The 16484-nt window shown below is 42.1% G+C and overlaps 1 protein-coding gene across 1 annotated transcript in view; it reads left to right on the top strand.

The window, feature by feature from the left end:
* Positions 1-16484, top strand: part of cdh13 (cadherin 13, H-cadherin (heart)) — a 389881-nt gene that overhangs the window by 308225 nt on the left and 65172 nt on the right. Inside the window, exon 9 of the mRNA XM_080303968.1 lies at positions 2074-2214. Coding sequence (XP_080160094.1) covers positions 2074-2214 — 141 coding nt within the window. The remainder of the gene's footprint in view (positions 1-2073; positions 2215-16484) is intronic.

The following is a 16484-nucleotide window of genomic DNA, read 5'->3' as shown; positions in this document are numbered from 1 at the left end:
GTTGGGAGAACGGCCTTTTTGATGATATCTGCGCGTGCGTGTCAGATTTGCTGTTTAGCTCAGTCTGCAGTTCCTTATGCTAAATTCAGGTTGAAGCGATAATTAAAATGAGCCTGAAGGTGTGTAGCCAATGATCTCCCTGCCTGTCTCATGAAATTGATTAGAGCAATATCTCCAATGAACAGGCAAAGGTACACATACATGCACACACTGACAACTGCTGCTGCCACTCAGTTTGACAGTGAGCAGAGCACAGGAGGGGTGTGTGTGTGTGTGTGTGTGTGTAATATCAGGTCACAGGCCTTTGTCCATAAACAATAACTTTCTCACTAACAGCATTTAAAGATCAGGGGCACGATCAGATTCATAGGTGGTTAAAGGATTTAAGATTATTAGTGCAACTGGAGAGAACGTGTCAGACAGTTTATTAGGTACAACAGTGCTGGTTTGGACCCCCTTTTGCATTCAGAGCTGCTACACGTCAGCAGTCCTCTCCTGGGATCAGTTAACTGTGGAGGAAACTTGAGTACAGTGAATTTATTGTCATGTTGAAGAAAGCAGTATGAGATCATGTGAGCTTTGTGACAGGGTTCATTATGCTGCTGGAAGCATCCGTCAGAGGATGGGAGCACTGTAGCCCGTCCACCTCATGGTCCGATATGTTACGCTTTCAGAGATGCTCTTCTCCAAACCTTAGTTGGTTGTAATAGCAGGTTATGTGAGTTACTTCTGCATTCCTATCAACTCAAACCAGCCATTCTGCTCTGACGTCTGACACAAGGCATTTAAACCCAGAGAGCTGCCACTCGCTGGATATTTGTCTCTTTTTCTGACCGTTCCCTATAAACCGTAGAGGTGGCAGCAGTTTCTGAAATAACCAGAGCAGCCCACCTGGCACCGACGGCACTGCCACATCCAACTTAAATCACCTTTGGGATTCTCAGTTTGAACTTTAACAGGATGAACTGAACGTGTCGAAAAACGAAAAGCCATTTTTCTCTATATGACCCCAAAACAGACACAAAACAGAGACAAGTATAAGAAGGAAAAAGACCCCAATGATGAATGATGGGTTTCTTTTTTAGATACAAATATTGGGACAGTTACATAATTTAGTTCCAGGGTGTCCATCCATCCGTTTCTGTCCCGGGCACAGTGAGAAGTCTGAGGTGACTTCTCACTGTAGCAGGATCGCTCCACCAGCGTTTTCACTCCGACAGATGGATGAAGTTTATTAAGCATGTGACAGTTAACACCTCCAGTGGAGCAAAAACACTGCAGCGAATAAGTAAATGTTGGCTTCACCAGCCCCTTCTCCCTGCTATTCATACACTGCAGTTAACATTTCTATTAGACGCTATTTCAATGATTTATTGTTGCTGCTCTGATCATTACGAGTGTCACTCCCCCTCGCTTTATCTATAAGCTATATTTCTCCAAGTATTGTATAGATTGAAGATGCTGGCAGGTCACAAATGGATTAAATGTCTTATTCTGGTTTATTTTCAGGAGGTCTGCTTTATAACCAAGGCCACAGCCATCTCGCTAGCTTGTGAAGGACTTAATTAGAGTTTTAAGGCTGAATTAAAGTGCATTCAGTTTGGGGTTTAATCATCGACTCATTCTTTAAACATCTTCTTTAAACATCTAATCAACAAAAATAGCCAGAAAGGCTGGAGAGGAGATTCTAAAAGCAAGGCAATACTTCAAACACAGTGTGAAGTATAATTTCACTAATCAGAGGGACAAAAATAGTCTTTTCACGAAGTCCGACGGCTGAGAGCACGGTGGAGGATGCTCGAAAAAACATAATGTGTGCTCTTGACCTTTCATTAGAGATGCAGCGAGCGTTTACTGGAGCTTTAACACTTGTGTTCGAGCAGGAAGGTGCATATAAAGGACCTCACAGTGATGTTAAAATTGTTAGCAACTTAAATGGCTCCTCGTTAACCTCATGGTGTTATTACTCATAGTTCCTTGAATATTCAGGTCGCTATAGATTGTCAACAACATTCTTACATATTCTGCATACTTCTGAACATTTTTCTGTCTCACTGTGTCTTTTCTTTCCAGACCCTGCCAACCACAACATACGAGTTAGAGATCATGGCCAAGGACATGGCAGGAAGTGAGGTGGGCCTAACAGGAACAACCACCGCCACCATTACCATAACAGATAAGAACGACCATGCCCCAGAGTTCACACATCCGCTGGTGAGAAACTTCCCTTTTTCGCTCTCTGCTTTTTCTTAATGCTCGCTTAGGTTGTTTTTGTCTGCTATGTGAGGTCACTTGTCTCCTGCCTGCAGTTTCCCACCAGAAAAGTCAGAGATTACTGTGGCTAATAAAGGAACTGCGTCTTTAAGAAGTTAGGACATCATAGTACAGATACATCCCAGTGGCATCTCGCTCTGTTATGGAGACAATAAGTTATGACAATAACTGTGACACGTCAAATATAAACATTCAAACAACACCTTTTCAAAGTGAAGTAATAGATTACTGCATATATTTGTGCTCAGGGGAATTAACTGTACAACAGTCAGAATAATGCATATTTAGTTATATGGTGTGAAAACAGAATTTGCTTTCCTTTTCAAGTATTTGTGATCTGAAACGTTAGAGTGTTGACAGTAAGGCTGTTGTAATACCACAATTTAAAAAACACCCAGGAAAATACTGATGCTTGATATTGTTTTGAGCGCCAAGAAGCTAAACTTAAAATAAATATTATTATGTCTTTATAAGCTTATTGGTTCTCTGAAGTTGGGCCTCCACGGTAGTCCCAGTTTCTCATGTGAACCCTTGGGTGCTTTAGACATGCATAAACACATCGTAGACCTAGTTGAACCTGATACACTGACGGCCAGAATGAACAACATAAACCAGCCGCATCATACATCGTCTTATTTTTTGATATTTTCAATTTTGCATTCAGTAAAATTGTGCTTCTTCTTTGCTGTTTTTCCGTGTTTTGTGCCCTGTGGCAGAGACTGAGCCTGAACTCTTGGTAATGTAGTAATCAAGGTTTTTTAAGGCAATGGTTTATGCAGAGTTGCCCTTTGCAATGACTTGACAGATGGACTTTGTTTATGGAGACATACACTGGTGCTACACTCAGTTGCTTCTACACATACTTCATGTACATGTGTTTGTTCACCCAGCTCATGAACTTGTCTGAGTCAGTGTGACCTTTTGTTTTCTCATATGAAGATATTTCATCCTTCTCTTCAAAAGGTAAAGTTCAAGAAAACCCCGAACAGATGGCAGAAGGTGTGGGTGTGTGATGCAGGTGCAGAGGGCGCATAAGGAAAGCACTGAGCAGGAGGGGCAGCATTCCTTCTTTTGAATGAACTGGACTGTTGAGTTAAAAATCAGCAGAAAGTTAGTCAGGAAATAACATAAAACACATAAAATAACCGTAAAATCGTTCAACAGTCGGCGAGAGAGTGCCCTGTAGTACGCCCTCCACATGAATTTGTCATGAGTTGCCCCCTCGGTTGTTTTGCTGCCTTCGTGCCTCCCGTTCATCTCTGGAGCTGCAAAAACACGGAGAAAGAACGAGGTCCACTAGATAAAGACCCACCTTCCACCTTAAGGTGCAGTTCCAACACTGAGTTGTGTGTTTTTTAATAGAAATGCCCACAGCTGTTGTCAGGTTTTAAGACACATAAAACTTTTGCCCGAACCAAACCTCCCGCAGCCCTCCCATGATGCATCGAGGTGTCAGGGGAGCTTGTAAGGGGCGCAGCTCAGACGTGAAATGTTACAGCTCGGAGGGCTCGGCAGGGCCACGCAGAGTGCACCGTGTCCGTGTCCCAGTTAATGTTCTCATTCCTCACTGGGAAGAGATATGTTTAATGCCACGGAGAAATTGAGCTTTTATAAAACAAGTGTTTGAGGACGTTAAGCTCCCTGTGTAAATCCTTTACCCTGCTCTCTCCCTGACCGCTTCTCAACCTGTCCATGAATCATCTACGACTCCTCGAATGAACGCCATCATATTGTGAGCGTGCGCTGGTGCTAAGCCTGTGTCAGCAGCTGCTCTCGAGCTTTCACCATATAAATTATTCAGCTAAATATTCAAGGCTTTTCATAGAACTTTGTGCAGGCCCTCCTTAAGAAGACTCTCGAGTTGTCTGTTTCTGGTGACACCCCCTCCTGTAGACCACGTGTAAGCTTCAAAAGCTCCTTTTCCAGCTTATGAGAACTCACACAGCGAAAGATGGAGAACAGGATGAAAAGGTGAGTAAAAAAAGAGAATTTTACTCATAGACATAAGTAGAGGCAAGAAAAGGAGAAGAAATCACATTTTCAGGAGACGTTATGCTGTTATTATTCATTAAATGCACTGTTGCTGGATTTTTTTTGAGTTGACATTTTGTATGAATTCAGCAACATAATCCCCACGCAGGGAGCCTCTGTATTTTCTCAGACTTACCTACCACAGCTCTACGCAGAGAGACAACCATCAGAAAGTTTAGCTTCAGACCAGCACTCGTCTACTTGGATCAACCGAACAGAGACTGTTTTCCTTTTCCTCTGTAATTTGTAAAAAAGGCAGGTGAAAAGCCTTTTTTCTCAATTTACCGGTCGATCTACGTCCCTGCCCTCACCTATGGCCACGAGCTGTGAGATCGCGGATACAAGCGGCAGAAATGAGCTTCCTCCGAAGGGTGGCTGGCCTCTCCCTTAGAGATAGGGTGAGAAGTTCGGCCATCCGGGAGGGGCTCAGAGTAGAGCCGCTGCTGCTCCACATCGAAAGGAGCCAGCTGAGGTGGTTCGGGCATCTGATGAGGATGCCTCCTGGGCGCTTCCTGGGTGAGGTGTTCCAGGCATGTCCCACCGGGAGGAGGCCCCGGGGCAGACCCAGGACACGCTGGAGAGATTATATCTCTCGGCTGGCCTGGGAACGCCTTGGTGTTCCCCCGGATAAGCTGGAGGAGGTGACCGGGGAGAGGGAGGTCTGGGCCTCTCTGCTTAGGCTGCTGTCCCCGCGACCTGGCCTCAGATAAAGCGGATGAAGATGGATGGATGGATGGCAGGTGAAAAGAGCTTTCACTGGGTTCTGTGCAGGCCTAGGAAAAGCTAAGTACATGCATGGGAATGAATAAGATGAGGCCAAGTGCTGCTAATCAAATGCATTTTAACTGAGCAATTATCAGAGGAGGGGATGTCACAGCCCGTTTTCAGACTGTGCAGTGCTCAGAGAGCTTCAGAGCTCAGTTAGCGTGTAAATGTGAACCTTCTCCCTGTAAAACAAGTGTGGCTTGTTTGGAAGGATATCCAGTAGAAATCACATGACTTTGGACATGCAAGACCAAAAGGGGAATATTTGTCCACAACGCACCACGCTTTGTGTGGCAAAACACAAAGAGAACACATCAGCACTCAGACATCGAATACCAGCTGTCGAGTGGTGGACGGGGATGATCTGGGCTTGTTTTTGTAGCAACAGGACCCGGGCACCTTGCAGTCATTCAGTCTACCATGGAAATCTATTCTAGAGCCAAATGTGAGGCCATCTGTGCGACAGCTAAAGCTTCAAGTCTGGACAAATGCTGTGGCACAACCTTAGGAGAGCTTCCCATAAACAAATAGCCACAAGTTTGATCAAATAAAGCTACGCCGAAAAGACGAGCGGGATCGAATAGCTTCACAATGATGCGAGAGATGATGTGAGAGATGATGTGAGAGAGCGATAAACTCATAGAAAACAATCACTTCAAGTTATTGATTTTAGTTGTGTAGTTAGTTTTTCACAGTACTCGTTCTGTTTCACTTACGCTTCACATAAACAAACAATGGAAATGAGCAAATATCACGTTTATGCTTTATGAAACAGGATAGAGGTCAGTTACTGTGTTCCTCACGTTAGCTGTGATGCTACGAGCACGTACATCACAGCTGTAAAACTACAGCACTTGTATCTGGTACCTTGGCTATGACAGCCATTCAGGATATAATCCTTATTCATATCTGATGTCACATCTGAGGCTAAATCAAAATATAAATTAAATGCATTTAAATAGCACGATACTGCAGCTACTGTTGATAAATATCTTTTTTAGTGGATACAAAAACTATATTAAAACATGGCTCAGAACAGATTTTCATGTTATTTTAACACCGACACCAGACTTCTTCTAGTGCAGGAGATAATTGGAACAATCTTTCAAAAGTGGATAAAAGCACTGAAATGTGTGAATTTGTCGCTCTGGAGTCATGAATCTGAAAAACAAAATACTTTTAGACACTTGACTTTTCTTTTTTTTCCAACTTATGAAAAATGTATTTTACTCCCAAATCTAATCAGTGGATCGAAATTGGAGATTTTTCTCTTGAGTTGTTTCTGACTTTGTGGACGTCAGATTTACTACTTAAGAACGTCTTTATAGCTTCTTTTACTGGTTTTTAATGGAAACACCAGATAATTGCAAAGTACATTTATTATTTAGGAATACTGAGAGGGGATTTAAAGTTACTTCCATGTTTTGCCACAAAATGAAAACAGGTCCAAGTCACAGCACACGACTGTGCAGGTTGAGGCAGCATCCTTTTTATCACTTTGATAACACTTTGATAACTGTGATTCATATTACTATATTTGAGCTTCCACTGCCAATTAATTCCTGTGTGTTTAAGTGAATTTCATGTTTTCCCAGGATGCAACTTCACCTACAGGACGCACTGAATATGCTCACACAAAGACAGATGATCATTTACACTTACACCCGCAGTGTGAGCGTAAATGATTATCACTGTTATCATTTCATACAGTTTTAATTCAGATTCCTCTTGCTGCAGTCTCACTAATCCACTCGCCAACCCACCAGCCCCTCACGGAGCCCCACTACAAATCCTTAGCCAGCTTGAATAAGCAGCTTCCACGAGCTGTAGGTGAGAGCTGGGAAGGCAAACAGGCGTCCAACCAGGAGATGTGGCTAAACAAAAGTGCTACATAATAACACAAGTTGGCAAAATTTTAAGATTACTGAAAAAGTGCTGGCAATTTATGTACATTTTTTTAAATCTTTAAAAATAATTTTCTTTGGAGAGTTGTACCCATTTTTAAAACAGGCCAGTGAGCTTTAATAAAAGGGAGTATTAGGGGTGCAACGATACGGTTCGATACTTTGGTGTCACGGGTCGATATTTTTTCAATACAAAAAAAAATGTTCATGCTTTTTTAATTTGTCATTTATTAAAATTATAAATATATATTTTAACTCAAAAGTACAGTTTTTAAATTTAATGTTGCTGAAACAACAAAGTAATAAAAAAATAAATCTATCTGATGGAGGAATCGCTCATCTTTGGAAAAGAGAGTTTATTACAGAGAAATGGCTCTTTCAAAATAAAAGCTCTACTATACGCTTCTTCTGGGCTATATTCTCAGCAGCATATTAAACATATCAGGTCCCCATAAGGAGAATCCTGTGCTAACGGCTGTCTAAATGACTCGGGTAAAGTTTGTAGCATGCGTGCTTGTTGTTTTTGTCTGCTTCCACTTGTCTTTGCACTAGGATGATGTCGGAGTAAATGTGCAGTCATACTCGTTGTGTTCCCACTAGTGCTGTCAGCGTTAATCTGAAATGACGTTAACGCCACAACACGGCAAATCTCCGTTAACGAGCCAACTGCGCTAACGCACTAGTTCCCACCCATGTAATTGAGCATTGCGTGGCACATCCAACATACTGTTTTACTTTAGTCCATGACTCGCTTACCTTCAGGGTCATACGTCACATGAAAACCAAAATAATTCCAAACGCCAGATCTGAATGAGGGTGGGGGAGGTTCAATTTGCCATGTTGCAAGGAGAGCTTAGCTTCTGTCTGCTAGCTTGCGCTGCGCTCAGTGAATCTGCGTTCGACTACTCCGCCTAGGCTGCACTGTCGAGCACAGATCCACTGAGCGCTCAACACAGACAGCATCGTCAGAAGGAAAGTTGATAAAATAAATTAAAAATGTTGTATTGTTCGATACATATGCGTACCGAACCGAAAGCTCTGTATCGAACGGTTCAATATCGATACGAGTATCGTTGCACCCCTAGGGAGTATGTCTGTTCATTTTGGTTCTCTTTTGTTATCTGCTGCCCTGCTGCACGCTAGTAAGACAGGGGTGGACTCACAGATCTTTATGTATGGTTTCAGTCAAACGAGAGTACTGATAGCATCGATCATAAGTCAAAATGTAACTTCCACGTTTCTTTTCTTCTGAACTTTTTGTGATTAGTGCTTTAAAATATTAACAACAAAACTAAAGAATCTGAGGTTGCACTCCCTGCCCCGTTAAAAATGAATGAGATTCATTTTCAGGGGTAAGAAGCAGCTTATAGTTAACAGATAAGTGATCCTTAATGTTGCAATACAACCTGCCTGAAGAGTCACTGGTGCAACGCTGAAATATGAACATGGAGAGAATGCTTAAAACCTTCTTTATGAAAAATGGCAGAATTAGCTGCCAAACCGCCGTTACTTTTCTCCTTAGTAAGTTCTTTTTAAGGATGGATGATTCCGTATAATCAATCTGCCATTTTTAAAATCGGAAGCTGAGGTATTCCTCACTAGGAAATTTATTACATTTTCCTACTGAAGCTCCTTCTGTAGGGGAATGTGCTCTGGCCTGATTAATTTTATAGTGAGGGTCTAATCCGATTTTTATGAGGAGAAGAAACAAGAAGACAAAATTATGTAGTAACCCTTAGCTCTGTCGTCTGAAAGGCTCGACGTGTGTGCTCCTGTCACGAAGATGGATATTTCTCCTGATGAATTTTATCTCCCGGTCGCAGCTGGATTTTTATTATCTATATGCATTTACTCAAAGTCTCTGAGACTTTCTGCTATGCTGAACTTGATATTCCTCTGTCTTAATAACAGTACTGTTAAACCTTTCACAGCTGATGTTGCATTAGAGCAGACGCTGATGTAGTCGTGCACCTTTTGCCCTGCCCTGTTATTTGGTTCATCCTCCTGCACCAGTATCCCGATCTCTCCTCCACTCTGTTCCTTCTACACTTGCATTACTTGTCTCCCCTCCACTCTTCAGCAGCTCTGTTAATTCTGCACCATGTCTGACTGGTCCTATTCCCCTCCTGCTCCTCATACCGACACTGTGATGGACCTTATCTCTCCTGTCACTCACGCTCCTGACAGCCATTGCCCAGATTTATTTTCCCCCTCACTCAATTTTGCACTCTCTTTGCCTGCCTGTCTTTCTGTTTACTTCCCTTCTTCCATCCTTTCACTTTTTCCCCGCTCTCCGCTTTGCGATGACCACGAGAATATGCTCACCTGCAATCCGTCTGTCCCGCTGATAAAGACATTTGTGGTGATGAGCACAGCACCAGGCGTAGTGCGGCAGGGCCACGTCAGTGTTGTTCTATCTTGGGGGATGGCTAACAGGTGTCATGGATTAGCTGAAAGCCTTGCATGATTGCTTCACTGGCTCTGAGCTACACACAGCACTTTACTCTGGGTGATGCTGAGGCGTAGCTGGCCTGAAATGGGACTGGATCGGTGTGCCGTATGACAAGTCGGAGGCATATTTCAAGGGAATATAGTACACGTGTATTTGTGAGTGTCCTCGTGCAGTTGTTAGACAGAAAGCAGCGTGAATGGATCAGGTTAGATTAACATCTTGGGTGAGAAATTCATAGAAAAACTTGAGCCTTTGTCTTCTGCGGCTTTCTTTATATGGTTGGAGTATTTTACTGCCGTTCTTTGGCTTCACTTGGAGGCTCAATAGAAGGCTGATCTGAGTGATCGTGTTTCTTTTCTTTTTTTCTATTGATGAAACATAATTATCTCGAGTGATTCATCCAGAATAGCAGCGCCTGATAAAGAAGTGATTTCATATTTCTGCTAAAAACAAAACGCTGCTGTCCCTGCCCAGGGGACCCCAGAGTTTGTAGGCCTAAAGTTGGAAAGCAGCCTATTCAAAGTTCACCGACGATGAATCTAATGTTTGATTCTCGACTCTGATGAAACATGAACTCATTCTTTGAAACCATCAGTGCAGGAACCAAAACTGCATGTTGGATTTTGTCTTCAGTTTTGTCTTCTGCAGAAAAGGGTGGCTGTTAATAGATTGCATGTAATCAATTATATTTTAAAGGGAAAAACTATTTTCAGCTCAGGTCCAGTTTTTAAAAAATATGCCCATGTTTTTATGTATCAAAGTAGGTCGTCCTCTCAGGTTCAGCAGTTGCCTGATTTACCAAAAAAGAGCTGCAAAATGACTGTTTTTGGACGAGTTTATTGCATCAATGCATAAAGGGAAAAAACAAAACTTCTGCTTTTTATGAATCTGTTTTCTTAAGTAACTGGAAGTACTCTGCAATCATGATTCTGTCCATAAAAAGCAATAAATGATTTAAACTTTATGTAATCTTGAACCTTTCCTGCAACTGCTGCTGTTTGAAATTTGCTGATTCACTTCTATGGACCTCAGGCTCGGGCTTTCTGCTGCTCTGCCCCCGTCTTCCTCTGAGATAAGAAACATCCCTTTCCTTCCTCTTTTTAAGTCCAGACTCAAAACTCACCTGTTCACACTAGCCTACTCCACATAAACTTTTCCATCCTGCTACTTTAATTTATTTAGTTGCTCTATGTTTTATCCTTATTATTTTGTAAATTGTTACGTCTGTTGTTGTTATTGCTTTTGTACAGTGTCCTTGAGTGTTTTGAAAAGCGCTTTCTTAAATAAAAATGTGTTACTAAGCTTGCAGACAGGAAACTGGCTGGAAAAGCTATAGGCTATTATGCAGAGACCAAATAAACAATAAGCTTCTCTTTAGCATATTTTGTAATTTTGCAAAATACCAATTAAAAAAAATTATCTGCAAACTCATGTAAAACATCTGTGTTGTTCTCTGATAATCATCTTGTTGCGTCCTGACTAAGCTGAAAATGAGCATGTCGACAGTGATGTCCTGTTTCCATCACAGCCAATCAGAGGCTGGGCTGATAAAGACTAGTGCAGAGTCATTTGACCTGGGAATAAAAGCAAATTGTACTCTTTCCCACTGAAGAAAAAGCCAGGCGTTACTTTATTAAAGCAGTTTTTTTTTATCTCAATTGCACAGGGACTCTAGAAACTGATTTAGCTGCAAAGTGCTAAATTGAACTATGGAGGTTTTACAGGAGAGCACACAAGTGAACTGCAGCACAAAGTTGGAACTGTCAGATTGTTGTCAGAAAGTTAAAAACTTCTCAGTCTTCGGGCCATTCCAGATGGACGAGCCGGCGCTCAATCATACATCAGTTGCTACACTTGAATGGCTGACCTTGCTTCTGAGGCATATGGGTTTTTAATGCCTGCCTGTATCCTGGAATATTTTCGTTAACTAGCTTAATTGACAAATAGAGAATCTAAAAAGCTGCTTTGCTAAATGTCAGATTCATCAAAAATCTATCTCTGGAAGCAGCCTGCACACAAGCTGTAGAAATTTAATAAAGACACAGGTAAGCTCATTAACTCCCCAGGCACACTTACTGTATGCAGGATTAAAGCTGTGAGCAGTGTAAAAAGCAAGTGGAGAGGCTAGACGGAAAAGTATTCCATGCCTGGGTGTGGGATTGTGTGAGAAGATGAGCAATCACATGCACAATGGTAGCTTGTTGCAAATATTTGCAATGTCTACACCTCGTTCTGCTGAGAGCTAAGCTGCTTTCAAAAGCTGATAAAGGAAAAGCAAAATATGTGTGATTCTTGTCTAACTGAGGTTTCTTTCTAACCTCTATGTTTTATAGAGCCACCAAGGGGCGAAAGTAATGAGATGGCTTCATCCTTAATCAACTGAAAAGTCCTGAAAATGTTCATGATTTTTGGATTTCTCTGAGTCATATATTTTTCTTTCAGATGGTCTAAGAAACTGTCCAGTAAAAAGAAAAACCCACTAACTAACTTATCAAAAAGGCAAACATCAAACGGCTGTGTCGCAGTGTCTCCCTTCCGTGTCGTGGCAATGAAGCAAATGCTTCTCAGAGGCAAAATAGTCTCGTCTTGAGAGATTTAATGTGATGGGCTGCTGTTATGTGTGCTGCATGTCAGAGAAAATCTTTGGGGCAGCAGGGACGTGTCACAAAGTACTTTCCATTAGGACAAACGAACAGCTGCTCAGCTGCCTGTCAGTGTAGCCACAACTGCCATCTGTATTCATAACACTTTGTGACAGACATCCAGGAACAATGTAAGCTGATCTTCAGTCATGTCTGTTTGTGTGTGATTGTACATGCTGCAGTCTTAAATATATGGTTAAGGCTTCTACCTTTCTACCTTTAAAACCCACCACCAGCCAAATGGCTGGTAGGCTTTTAGCTAGGCTTTAGCTTCAGCCAAGTGGAAGCTAAATTGGCCAGTCATTCATATGTATATTAGGTTGTTAGCTGGGAATTCTGGAGGGAGGGGAGTGGGGGTGTGTGGATGAGGGGGTGGGGGAGCTGCTAAAAGCTGTGAACTTCCTTTTGTGTTTCATCTTGATGCATTCTCAATCATCCAGGGAAATAAATCTCCAAAAGTCACCAACTTGGAGTGTTTCAGTTTGCCATCTTAGGGAGAAATCAACACACATGGGTGTAGGTCCTTTGTTGCTGAGATTTATTGATAAAAACAGTACAAAAAACCAACCATTTGTACACATATTTACAAATAATAATAAAAAGTGAGTGAGTACATTTCAACATTTTCAGCAATCACTCACAATCCTGGCACTGCCATGGTATCTGTAGTCTGCATTTACCACATGTGTATCTGTAGCAGTGAACACATCGCACAGTGGCATGATTGTTCTTGCATTTGTGTTTGACCTGACACATGGCTCTTTTTCCAGGACTAGGTGTGGAGGGTTGTGTCCAAAGCAACTGTTCTTTTCTTGCCTTCTTCTCAGCTACATGAGAGTGAGCCAACTCTCTTGCAAGCTCCACCACATTTACATATGAATGACTAGCCAATCCACTAGTGGATTGAGGAATTTCCCTGCGAATCTTGTTGACTGTGCCGAGGATGGTGGTTTTCAGTCTAAGAAGTTTTTGCGCAAGTGAAAGCGATGTGAAAAAATTGTCCGTGGTAACATTTCTGCCCTTGTCTAGGAATGGTTCCATCAGCCTCATTACTACATTTTCAGAAAGTCTCTCCCCAGTGGGACGATTGGGGTCCTTGCCAAGATATGGGAAAACATTGCAAATGTACTTGGATTTTAGGTCGCAAGCCACCCAAAACTTGATCCCAAACTTGTCAGGTTTACTTGCAATATACTGCAGGAAACAGCACCGAGTCTTTGATGGGAAAAGCTGTTCATCAACGGTGATATGTAGACCAGGGTTGTAGCACGTGATGCAGTTGGTGACCAATGATCCCCACACACTGGAAATTGCAGCGAACTTATCAGTCTTTGCTCGATTTGCTCCATTGTGGCATCAATCAGACCACTGGTATAATGTTGAAATGTACTCACTCACTTTTTATTATTATTTGTAAATATGTGTACAAATGGTTGGTTTTTTGTACTGTTTTTATCAATAAATCTCAGCAACAAAGGACATACACCCATGTGTGTTGATTTCTCCCTAAGACGGCAAACTGAAACACTCCAAGTTGGTGACTTTTGGAGATTTATTTCCCTGGATGATTGAGAATGCATCAAGACGAACACAAAAGGAAGTTCACAGCTTTTAGCAGCTCCCCCACCCCCTCATCCACACACCCCCACTCCCCTCCCTCCAGAATTCCCAGCTAACAACCTAATATACATATGAATGACTAGCCAATTTAGCTTCCACTTGGCTGAAGCTAAAGCTTAGCTAAAAGCCATTTGGCTGCTCTCCGGGTTTTAAAGGTAGAAAAAGCCAAATGGCAGTCCGTGGTGATGTAAGTGGAATCGCGCACATTTCTTCTTGTATTTCTCTGTTAGAGGACAGCAAAGATGGATCAATAATATTGATATAGGTAATGGTTTACAGTATTGCACTCAGTGCAGACTAGGGCTGCCACAAACGATTATTTTGATAGTCGACTAGTCACCGATTATTTTTGCGATTAGTCGACTAATCAGATCATCATCCATTGGATGTAAAACGACAGCTTATTGCACCAGCAGCATCTGCTCTTATATAACTATCATTAGCTTACAGCTTTAAGTGTTTAAGGTCTGTGCTAACTAAAAATAAAGACAAGATGATAGTTTATTAAATTTTAATTAAATGTGCAGATTGTTTTGGTGGAGTTTAATAAACTCAGCCGATTTACTCAGGAACAAATAAAATACTGAAAACAGCCAAACAATAACATTTTAAGTTCTCTAAGTGACTCATATATCATGTTTAACCTGAGTAGCGAAAGGTGGCGGTGGGTTTGAAAACGATTTGCGGGGAGTCCGGTGTTCTCACGGCGCTAGTGAGCCTAGCCCCCGGCTAGCTATCGAGCTAGTGGGTAACAGACGTCTCCGAAAACGTCGGAGCGCTTTTGAAAATATGCGGTGTCCTGATAAACTGAGCCGATATTTGAGGTTTACACAGCTACATTCTCGCCTGAAAATATGTTAAACGTTTATTTTGTGACCCAGAAAGAATAATAAGAGTAACATTAAAACTAACTAGCTGCCGCCATTGTTGGAAACTGCGCTGGGCCGCGCTATGAATTCTGGGACACAGTTTCTTCTTCTTCGGGGTTTAACGGCAGCTGGCATCCTTGTACATGCAGTGCTGCCATCTTCTGTTTCAGTCCGTTATTACACTCTTAAATCCTGCTACTTATTCCTGCGTCTTTTGGGATCTTACAAAGCTTCAAACGACGCGTCGACTATTAAATCAGTCATCGACGATTTTGATAGTCGACGTAATCGTGGCAGCCCTAGTGCAGACACATGTTTACATAGTTCTACTGTTTTTGGTCCTGATGTGTTAGCACCATAGATCTGCACGAGGGCAGGGTTACTGGTTTGAAACAGGCAAAAACTGCCAGCTGCCAATGAAAGACAAATTAAAGGCAGTATAAGAAAAAGGAGGCTTTCTCTGTACTGGTGTTAATGAGGCAGAGCGCATTTAATGTTACTTGGTAAAGCTGACAGATGTGCATACTTTTCCAAGGCTTCACATCTCTGTCTCAGGCGTTTTGCCAGAAGTTAGGGTTTCTCTTGCACATCCATCTGTTGGAGAAGAGGTGGAATGAATGTTGTTGACAATGCTGAGATGAAGGTTTTGTGGTTCCATAAATCAACCAGCTGTTTGGCTTTGGCTTGGAGATGTTTGCTGCACGAGGTTAGACGTGCTCTTGAAATGAAGTTGAAAGAAAAACATTAATTTAATGATGAACAGTGTTTAGTTTTGCAGATATTTGACCGTAAAACAACGTGTTAAACAAATGTTCACAGCATTTTGACAAGGTGCATCTTTTTTTCTCCTTTTTAGCATCCTGAGGTACAATGTTCCGCTTAAACGCCACGATCTATGGGACGTTCAGTTTGCTCTGCAAATAGTTCAAATAAAGTACAGGCCCTACTTAATTCAGCCATCAGGCAAACCAAGAGCAGTCACAATACGTGCTTCTTCTGTTTGCAAAGTTTACTCTGTCATACAAGACCAAAGACACCAGTACAGAGATAATTGTACTTTAAAAGGAAAATAACGACGGATGTAAACAAAAGCTGGCATCGCAGTCATCAGGATGACGGCGCTGAAACTGTCAGCTGAAACTTGACGATATCAATTTGTTTATTTTTTCTTCTTATGCTGTTGTGCCTCAAATGACTATCACCCAATTATCTTCTGACAGCATGGCATTACCTAGAAGATTCATGGGCCAGATTATTGGAAAGTCAGACATAAAAAGAGATGGGAAGCAGAAAATCAATGGCAGCTTCTTTTTTTCTTGGACTCTTAAATGTCTGAAGTGAAGGGCTCTGATTTATGGTCACTGCCAACACTGACTGGTTGTCTATCTTTGCCTCTATCTGCATGTTTGAAGGTGTGTGTTTTCCTGCGTGTTGCTTATTAAGTCTCGGCGTGCATGTGTGTCCAGGTCGTCTTTTGTTCTCAGAGCCGCTGCTCTAATTGGATCTGTGTGTGGGTGTGGGAGTCTCAGATGCTACAGATAAAAACAAACTTGACTGCGATGCACTCTGACTGCTGTTGTCATTGCGCCCCCTGATCTTTCTCAGTGTGTTTAAGTTAGTTGAGGCCAGGTGTTCTGCCCAGTAGTTAGTCATTTCCTTATACTCTTGGTTGTTTTGTGCTCCAGTAGGAACTGGACTTTTTTCAGTGGTAAGGCCGCGGCTCAGTGTCCACATCACACAGAATAACGTTTCTCCAAACCGCATGACTGCCTCACATGATTAAACCCCGTCTGACTGGCTATTGTCGGTGTGTGAGCTTCCGAGTGTGTCTCTGCCGTCCTAAGTCTAGACGTGGATGACGGCCACGCGAATAACAAGCAGTTGTTTCTGATCACGGTGCCTTGTGTATTTCAGGTCAAGATTTTGT

This window comes from Astatotilapia calliptera, chromosome 7 (genome assembly GCF_964374335.1).
Source record: "Astatotilapia calliptera chromosome 7, fAstCal68.1, whole genome shotgun sequence".
NCBI classification, from domain to species: Eukaryota; Metazoa; Chordata; class Actinopteri; order Cichliformes; family Cichlidae; genus Astatotilapia; species Astatotilapia calliptera.
This window is presented reverse-complemented; position numbering and strand designations above follow the sequence as displayed.